The sequence below is a fragment of the Epinephelus fuscoguttatus genome, linkage group LG7 (genome assembly GCF_011397635.1).
Source record: "Epinephelus fuscoguttatus linkage group LG7, E.fuscoguttatus.final_Chr_v1".
Lineage (NCBI taxonomy): Eukaryota > Metazoa > Chordata > Actinopteri > Perciformes > Serranidae > Epinephelus > Epinephelus fuscoguttatus.
The window spans coordinates 46,007,257-46,032,568 of record NC_064758.1 but is presented as its reverse complement, the minus strand read 5'-3'; the positions used below and the strand labels follow the sequence as shown (position 1 = coordinate 46,032,568).

Genomic DNA, 25,312 nt, shown 5'->3' with positions numbered 1-25,312 from the left:
CAATGTTTGACTTTACTTGACTTTTTTTTCTCAAAATATTAATACCTTTTTTGACATTGCATGACGTTTTTCCTTGAAATAATTTTACTTTTTTGTTGAAATATTGCCACATTTTTCTCGACACTGTTCACTTCACCAAACTCTTTTTTGTTTTCAAATATTGAGACTTTTTTCTCTAAAGTGTTTCGTTGTTATCCAACTTTTTCCCATGAAAAATTTCAAATATTTTGGCAAATGTATGAATGTAATTTTTTTTCCCGAAATATTACGACTTTGTTGTCTCAAAATGTTACAACTCTTTCCCTAAAATGTTTTGACATTACTCAGACATATCCATGACTGAAGAATTCATTCACTAATTCAGACCAAACTTGACACAAATGTCTAACAGGATGAAATAATGAAGGTCAAAAGGTCAAAGGTCAGCTTGACTGTGACATCATCATGTTTTAACGTCATATCTCAGGAACAGAAGGGGAGACATTTGGTCAGATACTGAATTGGTGACTCTAATTTTGAAACTGTGCTGATTGTATAGATCTTCTGTGTGTGAAGCATCCATGTTTTCACTGACATGGATGGAGACTGTCAGAGACACTGGACTGGTGGGCGGAGTCATACAACCACAGGGTGGACTGGTGGGCGGGGTCATACAACCACAGGGTGGACTGGTGGGCGGAGTCATACAACCACAGGGTGGGCTGGTGGGCGGGGTCATACAACCACAGGGTGGAATGGTGGGTGGAATCATACAGCCACAGGGTGGACTGGTGGGCGGAGTCATACAACCACAGGGTGGAATGGTGGGTGGAATCATACAGCCACAGGGTGGACTGGTGGGCGGAGTCATACAACCACAGGGTGGAATGGTGGGTGGAATCATACAGCCACAGGGTGGACTGGTGGGCGGAGTCATACAACCACAGGGTGGAATGGTGGGTGGAATCATACAGCCACAGGGTGGACTGGTGGGTGGAATCATACAGCCACAGGGTGGACTGGTGGGCGGAGTCATACGACTACAGGGTGGAATGGTGGGCGGGGTCATACAACCACAGGGTGGAATGGTGGGTGGAATCATACAGCCACAGGGTGGACTGGTGGGCGGAGTCATACGACTACAGGGTGGAATGGTGGGCGGAGTCATACGACTACAGGGTGGAATGGTGGGCGGAGTCATACAACCACAGGATGGAATGGTGGGCGGAGTCATACAACCACAGGGTGGACTGGTGGGAGGAGTCATACAACCACAGGGTGGACTGGTGGGCGGAGTCATACAACCACAGGGTGGAATGGTGGGCGGAGTCATACAACCACAGGGTGGACTGGTGGGAGGAGTCATACAACCACAAGGAGGACTGGTGGGCGGAGTCATACAACCACAGGGTGGACTGGTGGGCGGGGTCATACAACCACAGGGTGGACTGGTGGGCGGGGTCATACAACCACAGGGTGGTGGTTCCAGTTCATCCATACATCACACTCTTGAGTTAGGTGTGTAAATTTAGCAGGTTAAAAATGTACGGACTGGCCCTTTAAGCCTTTAAAGAGAGGTATGTGTGGAGACACGTTTGTCTTGACTGACAGGTGGGTCATCCAATCAGCTGTGGTCGTTTTCAGAGCTGAGCCTCATGAAATAAAGATGAGTCACATGTCATGAGGTGAAAGGGCCACCTTAAATAATCCTTCAGTTAATACTGCACACACACACACACACACGCACACACACGCACACGCACACATGCACATGCACACACACACACACACACGCACATATGCACACGCACACACACACAGAGTGATGTTAATACTTTAAACCATTGTAAACTTGTCAGTAATTGGATTTGCTTTTGTTCTTTTTGCAACGAGATTAAAATAAAAAGATTCACGTCCTCACGCTGTCGTTTTCATTTACACACACACACTCAGAGTTAATCTCGTCATTAGTCAGAGCAGCACTGATGCTACTTTCTTTAAAACATAGCGCAGCACTTCACAGACTGATCCCTGCACGCTGCGTCAACAGTCTGATGTGTAAACGTGGGCGGATCTACAGAAACAGATAAGAGCCAAAATATTCATAGACAACATCAAGATAACTCAGGTTCCTCACATTAAATTTATAGGGCTCATGGGGGGCCAAAAACTAACTGGAAATACTGTATTGAACTGGTCTGTGACAAACTATGACGTCAATTGTTATTTTAAGTAGAGTTGTTTTATCTGTCGATCATTTTTGTATTTTAACTTTTTATGACAGTTTAATTTTCCCATAGATTCTGTACTGTATGTTGCCTGTGCTGCCACATGGTGCTGCCACATGGTGCTGCCACATGGTGCTGCCACATGGTGCTGCCACAGGTCCGTCCCACTGATATCAGCAAGATTTTTTATTTATATCTATTTTTTTTATAATTCCAAAGAATTTTTGAGTGACTAGCTTTGCTAAAATAATATGAATCATCTGCTTCTCTCTTTACAAAAATATTTTATCAGTTGTTACTGTGAACACATACCAGACATATAAATATATATGTATATATATATATATATACACACATATATATGAATCCATGATGAGACGGTCAGAGCAAGCGCCTGCAGCGCAAGGCCTTCTGTGGAGAAACTAAATATAACTGGAGTTTGTGATGTCACGTCATGTGCTTCAACGCTATTAATAAACATACGGTTGGCTGACAGCTCCGCATATAAAACTATGCACACACACACACACACACACACACACACACACACTGCTACAGTAAAGGTATGAGGTACAGGTAAAGTGAAAGCACAGACGTATTACCAGTAAAAGTCAAATTGTGCAGCAGCTCAGTTTGTTTGAGGAAAAGTTACAACTTCAGTCATCACAGAACAGAATCGTCCTGAGTGTGTCTGCACGTCCTTCAGTCTGTAAACATTTTTATTTGTTCTTCATTTAACCAGAAAAAAAACCTCCTGAGGTTAAAAATCTCTGTTTCCGACACAGGCAGCAACATAAAGTTACAGACAGACGACACAGAACAAATACACAGAATAAAAAATATACAGCGCTAAAACCAGAAATGTAAAACACAACATGAGATACATTTCTTTTGTCATTGTCTGTTTTCTCCAGAAAGTTGAGGGGAGATCTGTTAGTATCAGCCTGTGGCCTCTCGACCTCTCCTGACACAGTTCTTATTTTTTCTTTTTTACTTTCACGGTTTCACGTGTGTGCAAATAAAAGTAGATAAATAAAATAAACATAAAGTGAATCTGATCTAATGGTTGTGTTCTGGTTCCCTCAGAATGAGATGTTTATATCTCCACAGGGAGCAGGTCCTCGTCTACAGAGATCACCATGTTGCACCGCCATGTTTCTACAGTAGCCCAGAACGGACAAACCAAACACTGACTCTAGATAGAGACATTCATGTGTTCACATCGTCCACCATAGTTAGCAGCTCCTCCATGATGAGCAGTGTCAGAAAACCGCCCCCCATTTTTAATCGTGAATTTCCTGGCGTGAATCAGCTGATGTGTTTGTTTCTGAGAGGAAGAGACCTCTGTGGATGATTCAGCTCCTCAACAATGACCAGCTAACATGTTAGCATTCAGCTACCTACGTCCACACCCAGCAGTTACAGATCAATCAATTGATTCATTCAGAGTTTTTGTGTCATGTGATGAACGTCACATCCAATATTCTCTCTCTGTTAGCTCTGTTTCTGTTTTTGGTCTCCACCACCTCCTGAACTGCTAAATGCTCCGCTGTGTTCACCAGCTGGTCTCTACCTGTGTCTGTCTGTTGTTTCCTGCTGAGCAGGTGGAGTACAGTGGGTTCAAAAAGCTAAAGTCTGAGGCTGAAAAGCTCTGCAGAGCTGCAGAGATGGTGATAATTCTCTGTTCACTGAGCCTCATCTCCGCCCTGCTGCTGTTCCCGAGACGCAGCACAGATAGAAAGTTTAAAATAACAGCAGCAGATTAATCATCCAAAATAAAGTTATTCTTTAGCAATGATCCTTGAATTCAGAACAAGGTCGACAAAAGCAGCTTCATGCTAATTTGCACTTTAGCTACATCTCAAACATGAGCTGGTGATATGATGTCGGCTGAGTCTGCTTCTTTTTCTGCTCCTCAGTGGCCATCAATCAATTAATGCATCTACAACCAATTTCACCCCCGGCCCAGATCGTCACGTTGTTCGCCTGCTGTGTGTTCACCTCACAGTCGGACCTCTAACCTCTGACTGGGAATAAAGAGCTTTTGTTCCATCAGCCTCGGAGGTTTAAAGGTATGTAGGTCAAACCTTTGTTGAATAACCATAATATCTTTAATAAAGTTGCAACTTAAAAACCTCAGGAGAGTTTGAGAGGAACAGCTGGTGTTTGTGTTTTTTTACCTGACTCAGCGACATGCGAGATGTCGACTCCCTGCTCAGCAGCCATGAAGCCCAGAATAGAAAACACAACAAAACCAGCAAAGAAACTGGTTCCACTGTTTATCAGAGCCAAGACGAAGGCATCCCTGCAGGAGAGGAGACAGAGGAGGAGAATTAGGTACTGTTTTAACACGGGTGCTAAATAGGCTACATACCTAAAAACCTTGTCAATACTAGATCATCAGTATTGATTTCAATAGGTACATTCGTCTCAATTATTAGTTCTTACTGTACACAATAAACCACAAACATCCTTTAACCTCCATTTTCTAAAACAAAGTTAACTATTGTGTTAAATTACTGTTTTTGTTTTGTTGTCTTTGTGAGGCCTTTGTCTCTTACTACTACTACTTACTACTTTAAATGGCTGTTTTAACGTTAATGATTTGTTTGAAGGTCAGTAATGGAACGTAACAAAGTACATTTACTCAAGAACTGTGGTTAAAATTTACAAAGTTAAGCTACTTATAATCCGGCTGTATCGTTTTATTATCGTCATTGGGGTGTAAACTTGCCTGTACAACACATTGTATATGACTAAGATATTCCACTCAGGGATATTTTTAAGTTAGTTGAAGGACACCAGTAGAAATGTAACTATCATTTTTATAACTGAATATTTTTTATTTTGTGTTCAAGTTCGATTGTCAGTTTGCTTGACAAAAGATTGTTGGCAATAATCACCTGTCATTTCTTTAATCAAATAAGCAGTTTACTGAAAGCAGCAGGAAATGTGTGTGTGTGTGTGTGTATGTGTGTGTGTGTGTGTGTGTGTGTGTGTGTGTGTGTGTGTGTGTGTCGTACTTGTAGCAGTCATTGTTGAAGCGGTTGTAGCTACCCAGAGCGGTCAGAGCTCCCAGCCCGATGGCGTAGGAGAAGAAGATCTGTGTGCCAGCGTCGATCCACACCTGAACGGGTCAGAGGTCACAGGTGTGTCAAGTTTTCACTGCTGAACTTTACACGTTTAAAACTGAGAGCAGAAACAGGAAGGAACGAAGGCAGGAGGAAGTGTCTGGGTAGAACCACAATCATTTTTTTTCATTTGTCAGTGTTTACAATTTTTCAAAAAAAAAAAAAAAAAGTAATCTCCTGTTCTTTGATCCATATTTTTATGTTTTTTGGTTTTATCTTGGTGTTACTTGTTTGTTTTAACTTTGTTCTTCCTCCTTCATCTTTGCTCTTTCCCGCTTTAGGCCAATAACCGTCATCGTCATCCTATCAATAATAATAATAAATTCTACAGTAATAATACTTATCGGCCTCTAATACTAACACTAGCAATAATAATCATAACAATAAAAACAACATAATAAAGATTAACAAAACTGAAACAAAAGTTTAACGACTACTGTCACATAATCACCAACCTCCTCCTTCCTGTCATTATTATAAAAAAAATACCAAAAATAAAAAAACTCTGTTTGGGTTTAGACTCTCACGCTCACACCAAGTTCACCTAAGAGACAGAACTCAGGGCATCAGTACCCGTGCAGTGTGAACTGACCTGCGCCTCCTCCAGTTTGGACCAATCAGGTTTGATGTAGTACATGATGCCGTCGTAGGCTCCAGGAAGTGTGACTCCTCTGACCAGCAGGATGATGAGGACCACGTAAGGGAAGGTGGCTGTGAAGTACACAATCTGAAACACACACGTTACCATTAAACACACATGACTCTGTATGTTGTTGGTAAAGAGTCCCTTAAATGATGTTTGAGGCTCACTGCGTTTTTCTTGCACCAATTTTCTCTTAAATATACTCTAAAAATATTCTGAAGATACTCTGAAGATACTCTCTGCTGCAGGAACAGACTCATCATTAAAACGTACAGAGAACTGTCATGGTGGAACAAACGCAGCTCTGTAAATGTTTCAGAAAACACAGATGAGACACTGATTTTGCCCCAAAGTCTCCAACAGTAACACTCCTGTTAGAGGCTGCGTGCAGAGAGAGGAACACCTGCAGACAAAACTGAGGGCTATCTCTGCACCTTTGTTGGGTGAAAACATAAAAATATTTGATCTAAAGTCAGATTTGCAGAAGTTACTCTGCTTAACAGTCTCACACAGTTATGGTTATCCCCTCTCTCCAAACGTCCACCTCCCAGCTCTGACACTAACCCTTCGCTCATGTGGGCGCCACCTGAAAAAAACTGGTGGTATGTTCCTTTAACAGTGAGGCTCAGGTAAAGAAAACAACCACGAGAGGAAACCAAACATGAACCTGATCCGAGGAAACAACAGGAGAAGAGACCTGCTGAGATCGAGTGCACACACACACACACACACACACACACACACACACACACACACAGAGGAATGTAGAGTTTCAGGGGTTTCAGCACCATGGAGAGCGTCTGGTCCCAGGTGGAGTCGAGTTTCAGTCAAATCACAGCGGAAACATTTTTCTACAAGAATCCCACAAACCTTCAGGTCAACACACACACACACACACACACACACACATATTTCACAAAGGCACTGCGGTGGTTAAGGTCAGTGTGGTTAAACCAGAAAAAAATATTTGGTTCATTGATCCATTTTGAAGTTTTGAAATAGAAAATAAATAAAAGAGAACACCCACTCTTGAGAATTGGCCTTAAAATGACAACGTATCACTAATTCTGTTTCTGGGGTCAAAGATTGTTTTTAAAGGATTTATTTATATTAAATTAACGTGATTTATAAAATATTTTGATCTGTTTTCACTTTCTAACTTCTAAACTTGTCCTGTGGCAGAAAACAGCCTCGTCCCAGACCAGAATTCACAACTTCAAACTATTAAAAATTGTGTTAAAGCCTTCAACATCTCAAACTAACAGTCCATGCTGAGAACATTAGAGTCAACATGTACTTCAAAGTTTTACCTTTTAGCACTCATGGATCTAAAACAGTTTCGTCTTGTCACTCATCTTTAGTCTGAACTGCAACTTAATCACTTCAGGAACTCTACATTTGAGTGTTACCTTTTCATGTGTCTGACCTGTTTTACTATTTCTTTTACTCTTTTACCTTCTTCTTGAGTTCTTCTTTTTTTTATTTCATACATTTGCCTGATTTTAACCTCTCTAACTCCACCAGGGCGCAGACGTCCTTGCTCCCCCCCTCCTCTGTTAAATGGTATCTCCCAGGCGCACTATGTCATCAAACCATGTGATGTTTGGTATTGCCAGATTCAGGAAGCTCTCGACTTTTCAAAAATAACATTGTTTTTCTTTTATTTATTATGTATTTCTCACCAGAGCAGCCTAAACACACACAGTCCAAAATCACGATGAGTGGTGACAAGTCATGTCATGCTGTTTTTCGATGGAAAAAGTTAAAGGATTACTCACGATCTTATGTGGAGCTGTTAGCGGGGACTTAGCTGGTTTATAAAAGGTAAGAGTCTCACTCCTACCACTATTTTTGGCTGAGATATACTGTCTAGAAAGTGGGATCATAACTTTCACGTTTCATATGGCTTTATTTGGTGATATTTTATGGTGTTTCTGTGTCATAAACAACATCAGCTATCATAATCACACCTGATTTCAATAAGGTACAATGTTTGAAGCTGGCTGAGTGTTGTTTGATCACTGATAGTACTGTTTTGAAGCAGAGTGACCCACTTGTCATTTGGAGCTCCGCCTGGATCTTTTCATGGTAAAAACACTGTAGAATGGTCATACTTTGAGCAGTCTTCTTCAAATTTGAAACAAGTGTTCATTGATAGTGTGCCTACAGCCCCACAGTGTCATTTACCTGCTCAGATGAAGCCACAGACAGTTATTCATCCTGAAACACATTTTTTATTTTATTTTAGGCAAAATCTTAAGTTTTTTACTGACTTCAGAGGCCCATTACTCTGTCTCTGTATCACCTAGAGTGTTTCTGACACTTTCACAAGAAACTTCAGGGAGTTTTCTTTCTGGCAAGACTTCATGCATGCATGTAGTCAGAGAGGTTCAGAAGCTACAGTCATTTTAATTTGGGTATGTCATTTTAGGCGTTTCTGCTACAAAATGGGGGTGCAGTGCAAGAGGTTTTAATGTCGTGCTGAAATGGGTTTTTTTTCTCTTCGTCATGCACTGCATCATGTAAATGAGATTTATTGTTATAATATCATTAATAGCGTTTTATTTCTGTTTTTACTGATAGTGTTTTATAAATGGTTGTTTTAAACATGTGAGATAAGTTATTATAATTCATGACTTCAAGTGAAAACAAAGCACTGTGGAGTTACGAGGTTTCCAGCTGACAGTCTGCCACTCTGGTCAACACTCAGCTTTCAGCCTCCTGCTGATGATCGACAACACAAACTGTTTCTGTTGGTACTGAGAGCCGTGAGAGCAGAACACACACACACACACTGTAGGTCAAAGTGTGTGTGCGTGTGTGTGTGTGTGTGTGTGTGTTATCTTACTTGACCCATAAAGCTGATTCTGATTCTTAAAATCTGAACACTACGTACAGTAAAAGTAGAAACACAGTCTACAGTGATGCAGCTCTGCTTTTTATTCATGTCTGAAGCTTCGATGTTTCCAGCCTGTTTTTCATCACATTTAACTCTGAACTCAGAAAACTTTCGTCCTCGCTCACAGAACAGGTTTTTGCTCCGTCTTCCCTGAACTGAACTGAAATATAAAGATGTCCTTCTCCTACAGAGCACCTGAAACATGGAATAATCCACAGAGACCTTAGACTCACACACTCTGCCTCCATCTCTGATGTATAAACACCTTATTTCAGGTCTTGTTTTAACCCTTTAACACTGCTGAACTAAAAACACAGCAAAACCCATGTTTGGCTCTTTGTCGTTATTGATTAGAGCGTGTGATGACGATTAAATTCACCTGGTGGCAGTGTTGTAAAAAGATATTGAAAAGAAAAAACAGGAAATTAATTGTCTGAAAGTTGCTTCTCATCTCTGGACTTAAAGTGACACTGAAAGTTTAGGTGAGAAAACATATTTTCTGAATTCATGTTCTACACTTGTATTGATTCTATTTTTGTTAGAAGGCACAAACCTAACAACACGATGCGTCTCCGTTTTACTGAGGTAAAAGTGAGTGACCGCTCGGCTGAGTCACCAGATCACAGTAAACAGAACCTGGAGCTATTTTTAGCTCGCTCAGTATAAAGACAGTATGACATCACACTGATCAATAATCACTGGTTTCCTGAATTATATGTGCTTTATCTTATTGATTGATTTTATTTAGCACAGTAAACTCTATTTTAATCTTTCTATATCAGTTTGTTACTGATGGAATAAATATTTATGTGGGTAGTCATGGTGTATTTACTGTAACCTCCATGTTTGTCTCTTGTTTTCTACAGTTTTGATTTCACACAGATGTTTTTTATTAGAGGCATTTTAGTATTTTGATTTTGGCTCACAGATAGAAACAAGCAGCAAAATACCAGGTGGGGGAGGGGTGCAGGGGTGAGATGACCACGCCCACTTAAGAAACCGAGAAAACGCGCCACCTGTAATGTGGTGTCTTTTGGCGGTACGTCATGTGGTCATAAACAACGGAGTCTCTTGTTGTTCCTTTTATTTGTCTGATGATTTGTGTGTGAGTATGTGTAAGTGTGCAGCTGATGTTTGTGTGTTTTGATAATAAAACTCTGCAGAGTTCACATGAAGCACTGAACGTGATGTCACTGATAGTTTTAATGCGGTCAGTGATTTGTGTCTTTTATCGTTCTGGTTCTGTTCCAGCACGCTGGACTTAAAATGAACTGTGAGGTCAAAGTGTTCATTCACTCCAAAATTATTATTATTAGAATCTCATTTACTCTGATGACACTGGAGCACACACACAATACACACACAGTACACACACAGTACACACTCAGTACACACACAATACACACACAGTACACACACAGTACACACTCAGTACACACACAATACACACACAGTACACACTCAGTACACACTCAGTACAGTACAGGGGTATTTCTCTCTGTTTGACTCTCAGTCACGTCCCACTGCAGTCAAGCTGCCCTCCCACAGGACAACCAATCACAATCTGCCACCTCACCCCCCCCCCCCCCCCCCCCCCCGTTGTCATGTCAACGCTTAGGCCTGCCATGTGACAGCAGTGTGTACAGGTCTCATCGTCACGAGCCAATGAAACACACACACACACACACACACACACACACACACACAGTGATTCACAGCTATACAGTCTCTTTTCTTTACGCTCTTCTGGAGAATTTAAAGGAACAGTCGCACATTTATTAAAGACTGGATGCAGGAGGACTCTGCTGTCTCAAACACATCTCCTTTCTAAATACTCCAAACACGTCCAGTTTGCAGCAGATATGTGACGAGACCAAATTTTTATAATAACTTAAGACACTGACGGATGCTCTTCTTCTTTTCCTATCTTTATTCAGGGTGCTGTGGACACAGGGTGGATTTATGTTCTGCTGCTATACACAGGAGAAATACACACACAGACGAATAAAAGAAAAGAGAAAGGCCGAGGTGTTTGGTTTGGTTCATGTTTTCTGTCTTATTGACACGACGCAGCTGTTTGGAATCTGATCAATCAGCTGTCAGGTGACCTCTGACCTTCAGCAGTGTTATGTAATTGACTGTAATAACGCCAGCTGTTAGCACACTTCACTGACTGACAGTGTGTGCTGACCACAGGGTGTGCTCTCCTGTATTAGTACATTGTGGGGACCTTGTCACACACCATCGTTGTAGGGACTCCCGTCCGGTCCCCCACAGGGTCATTTAATTTAACAGTTATAGTAATATTATTATCAGTGTTGGGGAGTAATTAATTACATGTGATGAAATTAAAATATATATATATACATATAATTGTAATGAATTTACAGTTACTGATGGGAATGTTACAGACAGGTTACATATTCTTGTGTGTGGAATAAAACATCCATCCTGTTGCTTTGCATCTTTTCACTGTGCAGGAACGCCTTCTTTAGGCAGAGCATGTTTACAGACATTTTTCAGTTTTATTGCCCAGTTTGAAATGTGTGTTGGAAAAGCAATCAAATGACATAAATCACAATACTTTAATAAAGTAGTTAAAATAGTTACATTAGTTATTACATTATCAACGGAGTAACTAGTAATCTGTAATCTATAACATTTCAGAACTAAACCTTCCCAACGCTGACTATTATCATCATTATTATTATTATTATTATTATTAACCTTATTAATAATAATATTGACATTTCACCGTCCATGCAAAGATGTTAAGTGTAACACCAAAATGAAAATAAACTATAAAAATATGTAAAATATTGGTCATATTTGGGGGTATTTGTAATTATGTATTTCTAATTAAGGAAAGAGACTTGTATTAATGACGTTTTTGGGAACACAGACCTGATTACACACTGACATTGTGGGGACTCACCTCCTCTAAGGTGTCCACAAGTTAACTACTCAGTATTGGGTTGACTAAAGCCCCTCCTACTTCTAGAGGTTGTCTGTCCAAATTAACTCTAAATCAACTTATTATATTGCTTTGTGTTTTTATATTGTTTGCTTATTATATTGTGCTTTGTTTTTGTACAGATTACTTCTTTTACATACTTAATATTGCTTTGTATTTTTTTCTCCTGATGCTTCTTGTCTGCACTCTGTAGTATTACATGTTTACACACTCTTAAATTGAGTATATTATGGGGACACCCACCTGGCACTCACATCGTGGGGTCTCACATCCTATCAGGTCCCCACAAGGAGACCATGTAGTTAAGGGTTAGGGACTCTGCCGCAGGGGTGATCTGGCACAATGACAAAACTTTTTTGTTTTGATGAATTTGGAGATAAAAATTCCTTTTTTATTTTGGGACACTTAATGGTTACGATTTTTGTTCCATCTTCTGCTGTGCATTCTGCGTGGATTGTTATTAATGAAGATAACACCAGAGGCCAAGAGTGTGCTATCAGATTTCATGCTGCACAGAAATGAATGGGAACCAACAGCTGCCTGGAACAGTATGAAAAAATACATTTAAATGTATGTGTGTTACCTTTCCAGTGGATTTGACGCCCTTCCAGACGCAGAAATAAACCATAACCCAGACTGCCATCAAACACAACATGAGCTCCCAGTTAAACTGTCCGGTTTCTTCCAAACCAGAAGAAATGTTCAGCACTTTGTTCCTGCACAGAGAGAGACAGAGAGGAGGACGACGTTTACACCAGCACATCATCAGCGTCAGACAGCAGATCTGTGGTTTCATCAGGTCAATGAAAAGCTTCAATAGTAAAATAGTAAGACATCCTTATTGTCTTTCTCTCAGAGAGACAGAGATATTGAGATTGATATCTATCTGATGTATTTGTGTTAAGTACAGAGCTGGAGTCAGGACGTGGTTAGCCTAGCTTAGCATAAAGACTGGAAGCAGATGGAAACAGCTAGCCCGGGCAGCCCCTCTGTCATAAGTTCAAAGACACACCTACCAGCACCTCTAAAGCTCACTAACACATTCAGTCTCATTTAGTTTATCAGGGTGTTTTCTTTGTTTTCTTGTCCTTAAAGTCATTTTAATTTCTAAACACTTTAAAAGAGGAACATGCTCAGACATTTGATGGGCAGTGAATCACTTTAATAAACGGCGCCCCCTCCCCCTCTGCTTCCTACTGCAAGGACGAGATTTACATGCATAAATATTCCTGTTTTTTGCCCTTATTCCAAAAAGACAATGGGCCTTGTTCACAAACAGTGCATACACACAAATCTGTGCTTAAACCGTGCGTAAAATGTTTTGATAGAAATCTTCAATTTATCAAATTTTCTTACCTGAATTTGTTTGTACTCTGAACAACATCAGAACTTTCTCAGACCATACGTACGTACAAATGGTAAAGGCCTGACTGAAAATGTAAACGGATGATATTCAAAACTGTTAATTTTCTGTTAAGTTTCCCAGCAATCTTGGTCAATTTTTTCTTGGTTTTAGACGTGTCTTCTGGTATTTTAGAAAAGTATTTGTCAAGAGTAATTATAGAGTCACTCCCACTGCAAAGTATGATATTTTCACTAAGTGAATGCGTAAAGAGTCGGATAAGTGGACAAATCATCGGCACTCCATGAAGCACACGTTTCCTCGACAACGCCACCTTGGTCCCCATTTTCTCAAACCTTAGGTGCACTGTGGTTGTTCAAGGTAACAATTGCAGAATATGTAACTACACATAAAATACACAGTGCTGTGCCTTTTAATCTAATGAACTATTATTGAAAGCCCAGAGGGGGCAGCACTTTAGCCACGTGTGCACCTCCATGGTTCAAAGATATAAAAAGGGTCAGACAGGTTGGACTTTTCCTTCATTTACTCATTAACTCTTTGATTAATTTAAATCTTTTACAATCACCTGACCTTGTCAGACAAAGAACTGCTGACTTGACTCTGAGTTCAAATGAACTCCGTCACCTAACGAACATTTTCACCTCATTGACCTGTCTCAGGTGTCTTTCCACAGGCTCTGAAAACTGCAGTCAACAAGCAACTGTTCTATCTAGAACAATCTAGATATGATTAATTGAGATTACATTAATGATAATTTATAGGCCTGTATAAAACCTCCCATTTTAAGTCCAACAATTGAACTTTCTGGCACAGTACTAAACTGGTTTGAATCCTACTTGAAGGACTGGGCCTACTTTGTGTCTAAAGGTAATTATACGTCTGAGTGTACAACAATGACATGTAGTCGAGTTCCCCAAGGCTCCATACTGGGGCCTGTTCTGTTTATCATCTGAATCAGACTATGGAAAATAACAAAATATGTTACCATAATTATGTAGACGACACACAAATTTACACAACCATGTCCCCGGGGGACTATGGTCCAATACAAGTTCTGACTAAGAGCATCAAATAAATCAACGATTGGATGTGCAACAATTTTCTTTAACTAAACAAAGACAAACTGAGATCACAGTTTTGAAGCTGGGGAGGAATGATGAAAAGTCAGTGCTCAACTTCACTTGACAATATTAAAACCACAGCCAGAAATCTTGGTGTAGTCACAGACTCAGACTCTAAACATCTGCGGTAAAATAAATATAAAGTACAACCATTTAAATGTGTATGCCCCCTCCTGAGACAAAATAAAAAGTCCCTCCCCAGTGCTTAAAAAATTCTTTGACATGCCTCCCCCTGTTTGCACCACCCCCTCCCCTCTCATACATGACAAACAGTCCCTGAATCAGATGACGTTTCAATGTGGAGCTGGTGTTTTAAGCTCCTCTTGTGAAAGTGTGTGTTCTGTGCAGCCACGTGGGCTCTGTTGATGTTTTGGGTGTTGGTTGCTGTGAAGAACGCAGCAGGTTGACGGTCAGCCGGGCTGAAAACACACCATCATATTTCAGACGAGCTCAAGAGATTAACACCAGGAGGAGGTTAATCTGCTGCTGCAATAGAAGATAATCTGCAAAAATCACAGAGATGAAGACTGACGTGTGACACAAAGGTCACATGTTCAGTCTGCAGTCTGTAACGATGCTGCAGATACTCTAAATCATTTTTCATTTGTCATAAGAGAATAAAACCAATATAGACGTGTGAAAACACTGCTTCAGCTTCAATTTCAAGTTTGATTTACTTTTTCAACAGAAAGAACCCACAAAGAGCAAAACTCACTCCCAGAACTCGATGACAGGCGATCGTGCATCAGCCATCTCAGCGCAGGTCATGTTGCCGCTGATGGTGACGTTGGCGAGGCTGCCGTTCTTGCAGTCCTCGTGACGGAAGATCTCAATGCAGTTGGGCGTGTTCCATTCGTTGTCACAGGTGGACCACGGGAGGGTTGAGTTAAAGGACTTGATCAGGTAGTAGAAGCCCCAGGCCAACACCATGATGTAGTAGGTGTTACAGAAAAACACGATCACCATGGAGGCATAACCTAGACCTGAGGAAGAGGAGGAAGAGTACAACATGAGATCAGACATAATAGGAATAGTCTAATATGAACCATCAGTCCAGTCCGCAGAAGAAAATGTTGGTACTGTACGCTCCTGCAAATCACTAACCAACAGTTATACATTTCATAGGTATCATATCAACACGTTGCAGACGAGACCAACAAACAACAGAACCGGCTGTGATTCAGTGAGTCATCACTGTTTTTCCAGCAGCTTTGAAGGCTTCAAATGTGGGTGTTTTTTTTGCGACTTGCTGCTTTTTCTCCTGCCGTGAGCGTGACCCCAAAACACATGAATTTAAGCAAAAACATAACCTTTTTCTAACCATAACCAGGTGGCTAACATACATAATGGAGCGAGACCATTCAGAGCTTTATGGATGAGCAGATTCCGGTGCGTACTGGAAGCCAGTGTGGTGATTTGAGGACAGGTGCTCTGTTTACTGAGGCAGAACAGAGGGAAGGTCATCTTTTATCTTTTAATAGATGAGGAATCAAGATGGGACCTGCCTTCATATTTGCTTATTTTCCATCTACTGCTGTATATTGTGTAAGCATGATGATAGGGCCACTGTAATATATAGAGTCCCACAAGGATCTGTTCTAGGACCTCTCTTATTTCTTATTTATGTCAGTGACCTGGCTGCAGCATCATCCTCTCTGTTCGCAGTGCTTTTTGCCAATTTATTTCTCCCCCATACTAATGTGAAGAGCAGGTTATTAACTAATGGGAACACCGGCTATTCGATCCCCGGTTCCTCCAGTCCAAATGTCGAAGTATCCTTGAGCAAGACATTGAGCCCCAAATTTCTCCCGATGGCTGTTCCATTTATATGATTATGATGACATATGTGCAACATGTTACGGAAAGCAACTTAGCACATATTTTTATTGTTAGCTGGGTTGGTTATTTGCATTTTGGTAATAAGCACGACTATTTTTGGGGGGATGGAGGTCTCCACTGGACCAACCACAGCCTCTGCATCTGCATATTTAAACAGTTTAACATCACTGCTGAGGGCAGTCATTTCATTTCTATAACTGGAAATCAGCAGTGGTGATGGTACACAGCCTTGTGGTGCCCCAGTATTTAAAACAGGCTCATCTGAGTAGACCCCGTTCATTAAAACTATCTGAGGGTGGTCACTTAAAAAGTTTCTGATCCAATGAATAAGACCACCATTCACATTCATCTTAAGAAGTCATTCTAAAACAATTTGCATAGTTTTCAAAGCAGGGTTAAAATCAAGATCACAAGCATTTGATTTTGGTTGTTGTCAGTGTCTGGCTATTTGGTCCACTGTAGTGAGAGTTGCATCCTCCATGAGCAAGTTGCTGGTGGTCAAGTAGATCCTCTACAGACGACTTAGGATGGATGCTGACAACTTTCTCCATACGCTGACCTAACAGTGAAGTGAGTGCAACTGGTCTAAAGTCTTTGGAAGATGTTGCTCCTCATACGTCGGGCACAGGTCTTACAGTTGATTTTTTCAGAGTGTCAAAAAATACAACAGTTCAGCAGTATGTGAGGCAACTGAGTGACAGGTCCCTTCAGCAGGTTAGAGCACACGTTAAGCACCTTAAAGTTCATTGTTCCTACATGAAATTTCCATGTAATAAAGTCACATGTGATTTTTTTAAGTGTAACATTAATTTTCACATTCTCAATATTTACTTTGTGCTGATCCATTTATCAATTATAAGTCATAATTACATCAAAGACAGAACAGGACGCCGTGTGCAGAGAGGATGAGACGTGCCATGTTGTGTGAACTAGTTCAGAACTGTATATGTATTTATGAATTTATGAGCAGCAGTAAGAGCCCACACTGACCTACGTTATCAGCGCCGCAGGCTTTGTACTCGCTGGTTGACAATAAAGTTTTTCCTTGACAGACCGCGACCACGTGCACACAGAGCCAGAGTATCTGAAAACAGTGTTGATGTATGAAAACAACTTCTAGTTTCTAGGTCATAAAAATAAATGTTTAACAACATGACACACTGAGATGATGTTCGACCGCACGTCCTCTGTCAGGGGACAAACAGCAAACAGCTGATGGTCTCCGTCATCATTTACAGTCTGGTTAAATCACTGTGTTTCATATTGTCACATAAAATATTCATATTTATACAGATCTATGGTGTACATACACCAACTCATATCATTCCTCCAGCTGTTTTTTTGTTGTTTATATTGTGCAGTTAGCTTTAATTGAAATCACACTGCTGACTTTAACTGCTGCACGTTTCATACTATTCATACTGTATATATCTAAGCATGTTCATGTCTATAACTGAGTGTTATTTGTTATCATTTAAATTAACATTAGCTACATGCAAATTAATCTGCACCTAACTGCTTCATGCACTTTAAGCATCATTTTATCTTGTTAGAGCAAATTAATTCTTGAGTTATGGCCAAAAACATGTTTTGTGAGGTCACAGTGACCTCTGACCACCAAATTCTCATCCCTCAATTGTTTCATCACTTAAAGTGGACGTTTGTGCCATATTTAAAGAAATTCCCTCAAGGAGTTCTTGAGATATCGTGCTCACAAGAATGAGACGGACGGACAACCCAAAAACATTATGCCTCCTGCCACAGCTATCAATGGCGTGGAGGCACATCAAGAAAACAAGATGGTTGGTTCAAACTTTCAGGTGTGAAAAAGTCTTTTTGAACTGAGCTCATTTATTGTGGACTGAGTCAGTTTCTGAGTTGCTGCTTAAGTCACAGTCTAACTTCAGTCAGACTGACGGAGTGTGTTCCTGCTCTGCAGAGGATAAACCTTCAGATTGAAATGATTTATGATCTGCACTCTAACACCACCCTCAGGACAAACACCACCCGTCCAGCTGCACTGCTCTGAGGACAGACGAATGTTGTGGATGTTGACTGTTGGTGTTGTTCCCTCGTCTCTCTGACAGGTTGTAGGAATGTGAAGGTGCAGCTCCATCAGCTCCACCTGAGGTTTAAGGTCAGACAAGGGCTGTGTAGTAAACTCAGCTAATCACACAACCATTAAGAGTCATGTGCTCACCTATAGAGATCACACATCTGATAAACACTGTGTGTAAAGCTAACAGAGATATGAGGCAATCTGTGTGTGTGTGTGTGTGTGTGTGTGTGTGTGTGTGTGTGTGTGTGTGTGTGTGTGTGTTGCTGGTAGTTTTCCAGCCGTGTGTGCAGGCACGTACGGCAGCGGGATCACAGATTATCACCTCCAGATAAACCTCGACAGAAAGCTCAATGTGTGTTTGCAGACTGACGTGTCCACTCAAACTCACTGAGCCCTGCTTACTGTATGGATTTATGTCTGTTGCCACGGCAACGTGGCCTCACACGGGGATGTCGAGGGTTTTGTTAAGAAAGACAGTCAACATCAATTTTTTACATAAACAAATAATCTGATCTGAAACTTTGTGTTAATCTGACTTTGAGATATTCTAATCTTGATCCTGATCGATGTCTCAGCTGTCCCACTGTTGTCCCACAGTTTCCCCGCCGTCCCACAGAGACAACTGAGGTAACGTCCACTCAGAGCTGTGAGTTGTTGTTCTCAGCTGATTTGTTTAAGGTCAAAGTGAACTTGAGGACAAATGTTTGTTTGTTTTTTCTGCAAATGAAGTGAACACATCCAGCTTTTTTTATTTTCATCCAGCTGTTTATTGTTTTTGTGTGAGGAGTGTTTCCTGATTTGATGACATCAGTGACGGTGTCAGAGTTGTCAGACTTTGGTGTCAAATCTCACTATAACCCATCGTATCTTTGTTGTTTCACCTTTGACTGAAAAATCCTTCCACCAGATTATAAACACACATCACATGACATTAACTGATGTTTTTTTTTTTTTTTATTGGAGCACGTGTGTTTGATTTCCATGTTATCTGTCTCCAAACACAATCACTACAAAAAATGTTGGCACTGTGCGTTTCTGCAAACCTTGGATATGTTTGTATGTAGTGGATATGATGAAACTCAACAACACTGTGGTTAACGTGTGATTAGGTTTAGGCTCAAAAACTAAACTGGCTTAAAATCCCCACAGGAAACACAGTGGTCGCTGACAAACACCCACATGTGCAGCCTAAAAAGTTGCTGGACACACAGCGATGAGTTGCTAAATGACAAACAGTGTAGTTGCCTTTTGATGTTCACCGGTGGTCTGCAGCTCGGCAGGCGTCTCTCTGAGGTGTCACTCTCTCCACCTTCTGAAGACAAAGTCAGCTCGTATATTACATCACTTTAGAAATGTTGATATGATTCGTATGAAGCATATGACTGTAACATATGTGTGGTTGCACAAAATGCACAACACCAACATTTCCTCCTGACACTGGGCTGCAGATTGAAGATAAAAATGTGATGTCATCGTAGATGATGTCAGAGTCTGTGTGTGCATGGAGAGATGTTTTTTATTGATGTATGTAGACACCAAGTCAGAGTTCTGAGGTTATTCATGGCGTACTGCACCTTTAAACAGCGGAGCGATGTTCCAGACGTTGATGCTGCCGGCCTTCATGAACTGTCCCAGAGCGATCTCCAGGAAGAAGATCGGGATTCCTCCGACAAAAATAAACAGCAGGTAGGGGATCAGGAAGACGCCTGCAGGAGGACACACAGTCTGTTAGAATAATTATATTTCATCAAAATCACTATATCCTACGTCTCATTTGAAATTTGTCCAAAAATAAACCGTTTGCACGACAAGAGTGAAAAACTGAGACTTTTTCAACTCCAGGAGTTCATCTTCAACTTTTACCTTTCAAACATCAAAGGCTCAGTTTTGAGGGTCACACCTCCCCCGATACATAAAGAACAGTCCCTAAACACATTTGGACATTTTCAGTTTATAACAGCAGATAAATGAACAGTGTCACAGAGTCGCTGGATGAGAGCTCAGAAAATAAATCCTGCGTCCCTTCAGAATAAAATCTGTCTTTGTTCGATGTGACGAATTCTCTGCAGGAAGTCAGTCTGCAGCTGACGGCGATCAGCAGAGACATGAAGCTGAAGCAGTAAACGGCGGTCTGATCCTTTACCGCTGCTCATCTTTAACAAGTCAGAGCGACTGGTTGTAATTTGGGTCTCATGTTTATTTCAGCGGCGTCACGACGACAGTTTTATATAACTGAACAGGAAGGAAGTGAATCTGCGACTCTCTCATCCTCTGTTTCCTCCGTCCTCTGTCTGCCTCACTTCTTCTGTCTGTCCCTCTTCATTCATATTTAATTCTGTCTTCGTCTCCACAGAGTCGAACATGAAGTCAAACACATGAATGAATGAAATGTTTGGAGAGTAAAAATGAATGAACGACTGTATTTTGTTTATTGAAGGAGTAATAACAGATTACAGAGACAGGACCACTCCGAAATTTATCATTTCTATTTTTACTGGAAAATGTTCTGAAGTGTATTATATTCATTTATGATATTTATCTTGGGTCATCTGAAGAGAACAATTCCAGTCCGTAAATTACGGACGCACACTTTGAAGAGGAAAAATATGCAGAACAAATGTGTCGTCACACTAAAATCATCATTTTGTTGACTTAGAATCTCAGAATTGTTTCTTTAAAAAGTCAAATATTGACTCTGTGTCACATGTTCTCCACTAAGCATCTCATAACGTGCTGATTTATCATCTCACACTAAACAGTCTCATTCTTGACACACAAATTTTGGAGCTGATAAATCACAGTGTTTACTCACAAAGTCATAACTCTGACTCTGTCTCTGTTACAGTCGTCAGTTCTGACTGATTTCCTAAATGTTCATGTTTTGTTTCATTTGCAGAAATGTTTTTTATAAAGAGTCACAGATGATCAAAGTTCTGAGGTAACTTCAGCTGTGACATATTTTGCTGCATCGATGGCGCTGACACGATTTCCTCTGAGTACATGTCACATTTCAGTCTGATCGGAGAGTGAATCAAAATCTCTGAGTTTACATTTAATCTTTATCAATAACTTTGACCTGATGTCTCCACACTGTGTGTGTGTGTGTGTGTGTGTGTGTGTGTGTGTGACACTGTGTGATTCATCACAATGACACAGTTACTGCTGGTGTTTATAAACTGTCTCTGATGAATGAATGAATGAATGAATGAATGAATACTCGTCTTCTGAGAGAAATGAATAAACAATGAGGAATTCTCCCTTTCTTTCTGTTGGTGGTATTTTAATTGGTGTGACACACACACACACACACACACACACACACACACACACACACACACACAGGGGGTAACTGGGTCACAGTGCCACCAGGAAACTGGTATGAATGGAATCAAACTGGAATGATGGGGGGGGGGAGTTACATAACAGAGGCTGCTGTTACACACTGAGCTGTTATAGAAGGACAGACACACTTCCAGAATTCACTGTGTCTCAGAGAACACACACACACACACACACACACACACACACACACACACAGGTTGTTTCAGATGCAGCTCAGGTATTGGCTGCTGATGAATGACGACAGCGTCACTGACGACACAAGCTTGTTAGCTTGTTAGCCTGTTAGCTCGCTGCTGCTGTGAAACACACACACTGTTTCTGTTCTGTTAGCCGAGTGTAGCTTAGCATGAAGACACACAAGCTGCTGGTGAGTCACGACTGCGGGAGGGGGGGGGGCAGCGGCTCAATAAAAATCCCCTTCACACACACACACACACACTCGCACAGGGCTAAGTGGTGTAATGCTGTTAGCTCGTCACTAACTCAGTGTTGATGGGATTACAGAGTACTATGGCCTCATCGCACTCAGCTGCACACACACACACACACACACACACTCCAGGTTTCCAGGTTTATTTCAAACCGCACAACTTTATTCTACATCACAGATTATATCATTTACATCTGATGCAACATAAATCCAAACAGAGCTGCTGGAGCTGTGACCTGATGTAAACACCTGCAGACGATACTCAGGGCTCATTATTTCATTTACAGCTGATATTGTTCCAAAAACAAAGACACCAAACAGCTGATAATGAGAGGTGGAAGAAATACTCCGCAGTGAAAGTAGTGATCTCACAGCACAAACAGACTCTGTTACAGGTCAAAGTCCAGCATTCAAAATACTCGAGCAAAAGTACAAAATATTAGAATACAAATACTTAGAGCACCCAAACCAGCGCACTGTGTGTCTGCAGGAGTCGTCTTGATTCATGGCGACTGCAGAGAAACAAATCACTTCACTGTTATGAGACAAGGCCGACTGTCCGTGACCTTTGACCCCTCAGACTGTATAAAGGATATTACTACAGGGGTTCAGGAACGCTTTGGAAAACCACTGTCAGTAAACACATCGCTGCATCTACCAATGACAGTTCAGACTCTACCAGGCTCCGCCCACTTCTCTGGGCTCATCTAAGACAGACTGACACAAAGTGGTCTGACCAGGACCATGGACGTCCTGTCCTCCAGGACCATCCAGACTGTTACCAGCAGCTCAAAGCTCAAAGCCAGCAGCTGTGATGGATGGAGGTGCATCATGGGTAACGTCACACCTGTGAAGGCTCCATGAATGCTGAAAGGTCCATCCAGGTTTTGGAGCAACATACGCTGCCATCCAGACGCCGTCTCTTTCAGGGACGTCCCGTCTTCTTCCAGCGAGACAATGAGACACACTGTGACGTGTCCCAACAGCGTGTCTCCGTAGGGACAGAGTGCAGGTACCAGACTGACCTGCCTGCAGTCCACACCTGTCTCCCACTGAACATGTGTGGAGCATGATGAAGCGTCGAGCCCAGAGAGATGCATCATGGGACTGTTGAGACACTGAAGTCAGATGAACTTCAACAGTTAGTGTCCTCAGTTCCCAAACACTGGCTGAGGTGATGATGTCACACAGTGACAGGAAACAGGCTCCTGAGTCAGCTGAATATAGGGCACTCGGTTTTTATTTATGTTCGGCTGAACACAGCGTCCCACATTTTTTGGACTGAAAATACTCGAAAAACAGTACCAGTACCCTGAGTAAATGTACTTAGTTACTTTACTTACGTTACTTAAAACCTGCAGAACATTTTCTTTTCCTTTAGAGTCAACAGGACGGACAGCGACAGTGACAGAAAGAGGACGGGGGGACGGACTCATGTGAAGAACAGGTGGGACATTGTTCTGTTCTGAGCAACGTGTCCCACATGTTTGGTGACATGATTGCTGGGAGCTGACAGTGAGACAGAAACAGAAAGAGACCAGAATAGATGCAGCGGCTGCAGTTAGCGCGCTAAGCTGCAGCGCTACAGTTAGCTAGCTAAGCTGGCTAATCCGGGGTAAGTCACTGGGCTAAGTACTGACAGACTGAGGGACTGACAGACTGATGACAGAGCTAATGACAGAGCATGAGCTTCAACGCCATCATCTTCAGCATCATCATCATCATCATCATCATCCTCATCCTCATCAGTAGCATCATCATCATCATCATCATCATCATCCTCATCAGCAGCAGCAGCAGCATCATCATCAGCAGCAGCATCATCATCAGCATCATCATCATCATCATCATCCTCATCAGCAGCAGCAGCAGCATCATCATCAGCAGCAGCATCATCATCATCATCATCAGCATCATCATCATCATCATCCTCATCATCATCATCATCATCATCATCATCATCATCATCATCCTCATCACCATCATCAGCAGCAGCAGCAGCATTCAGGCATAGATTTGGGACACACACACACACCTCCCTTAATATTTAGGGACTGATCTTTACTCATCATAGGAGAGGGGTGGCTGGGGTGTGACGCTCCCTAAACTCTAAATAGGCCCAGGCCCAGGTGCCCAAAGTGTCAGGGGCCCCTCTGGCCTTCACCTGTAAAATGTCACTCAAATTAACACGTACTGACCAGGAAGAGACTCGAAAACGAACGAAACAACCACAAAACGATGCAAACAAGAAGAAAAGAAGCCAAAACCACCACAAAGTCTGTGTCTTGCCCCTGTGTAGGATAAGTGGAGGGGCCTTCAGCGTATCTGTGCCAAGAGGGGCCCCACGTCTCTTAATCTGAGCTGAGGTCAGTGTTTAGCTCAAAGCACGGCTGTGCCTCATGCTGCATTCAGGCACTGTCAGCAGAATGGGAAAAAAACATCATTTATTCTGGCTCTGGAATGTTCACTAAATATTCCCCAGTGGTTAGCCCTCATGCTAACCTCCATACTGACCCCATATAAACTGCCTAAATTAGCTTTTGATGTGTATTTGAAGCAGCGTGTCACCAAGTGAAACCAGATCTGAACAAACAGTTCAGAGCTCCTTTAAAAATAGATTAATACTGAATTTATTCTGATGCATTTACTGTATCAGTCGTTTGGCCAAAACTGGGTTGAAAAAGCCTCAGCGCAAAAACATTTTTTCATTCATTCATCTTCAATCTGCATGTCTTTGGACTGTGGGAGGAAGCTGGAGTGCCCGGAGAGAACCCACGCTGACACGGGGAGAACATGCAAACTCCACACAGAAGGGTTCCCACGCCCGGGATCGAACCAGCAACCCTCTTGCTGTGAGGCGAGAGTGCTAACCACCACACCACCGTGCCGCCCAAAAACATTTTTTTTTGGCCAAATTTCAAATGAGATGTAGAATAAAGTGATTTTATTGAAATATCACTAGTTCAAGGTTTGTTTGTTTTTCTTCTGACAGAAGCGTTCATCCCACATGATGTGTCCAAGGACCGTTTTTACAGTTTCTGGCTGATAAATGGTGTAAGTTTGGTGATGGTTTGGGGGGCATGTTAGTGTATCTACAAATCGCCAATTTTTTTTTTAAACAAAACATTCCTTTTAAAAATGTTTCTTTAACAATTGCCAAAAATGTTCAAAGAAAAAAAATGGTCAAAATTTTTTAAGGAAATATATAAAATTTACCTTTTAAACATGTTTCTTTAAATATCACCAATATTTTTGAAAAAAAAAAGGCAAATGTTTTTTAAAGAAACACCAAAAATTGATT

General features: G+C 41.4%; 1 protein-coding gene across 1 annotated transcript in view; it reads right to left on the bottom strand.

The window, feature by feature from the left end:
* slc6a8 (solute carrier family 6 member 8) overlaps positions 1-25,312 on the bottom strand; it is a 56,109-nt gene that overhangs the window by 15,148 nt on the left and 15,649 nt on the right. Inside the window, exons 2-7 of the mRNA XM_049582448.1 lie at positions 19,814-19,945; positions 15,057-15,324; positions 12,438-12,570; positions 5,931-6,065; positions 5,231-5,334; positions 4,388-4,512 (exon numbers count right to left, since the gene is read on the bottom strand). Coding sequence (XP_049438405.1) covers positions 4,388-4,512; positions 5,231-5,334; positions 5,931-6,065; positions 12,438-12,570; positions 15,057-15,324; positions 19,814-19,945 — 897 coding nt within the window. The remainder of the gene's footprint in view (positions 1-4,387; positions 4,513-5,230; positions 5,335-5,930; positions 6,066-12,437; positions 12,571-15,056; positions 15,325-19,813; positions 19,946-25,312) is intronic.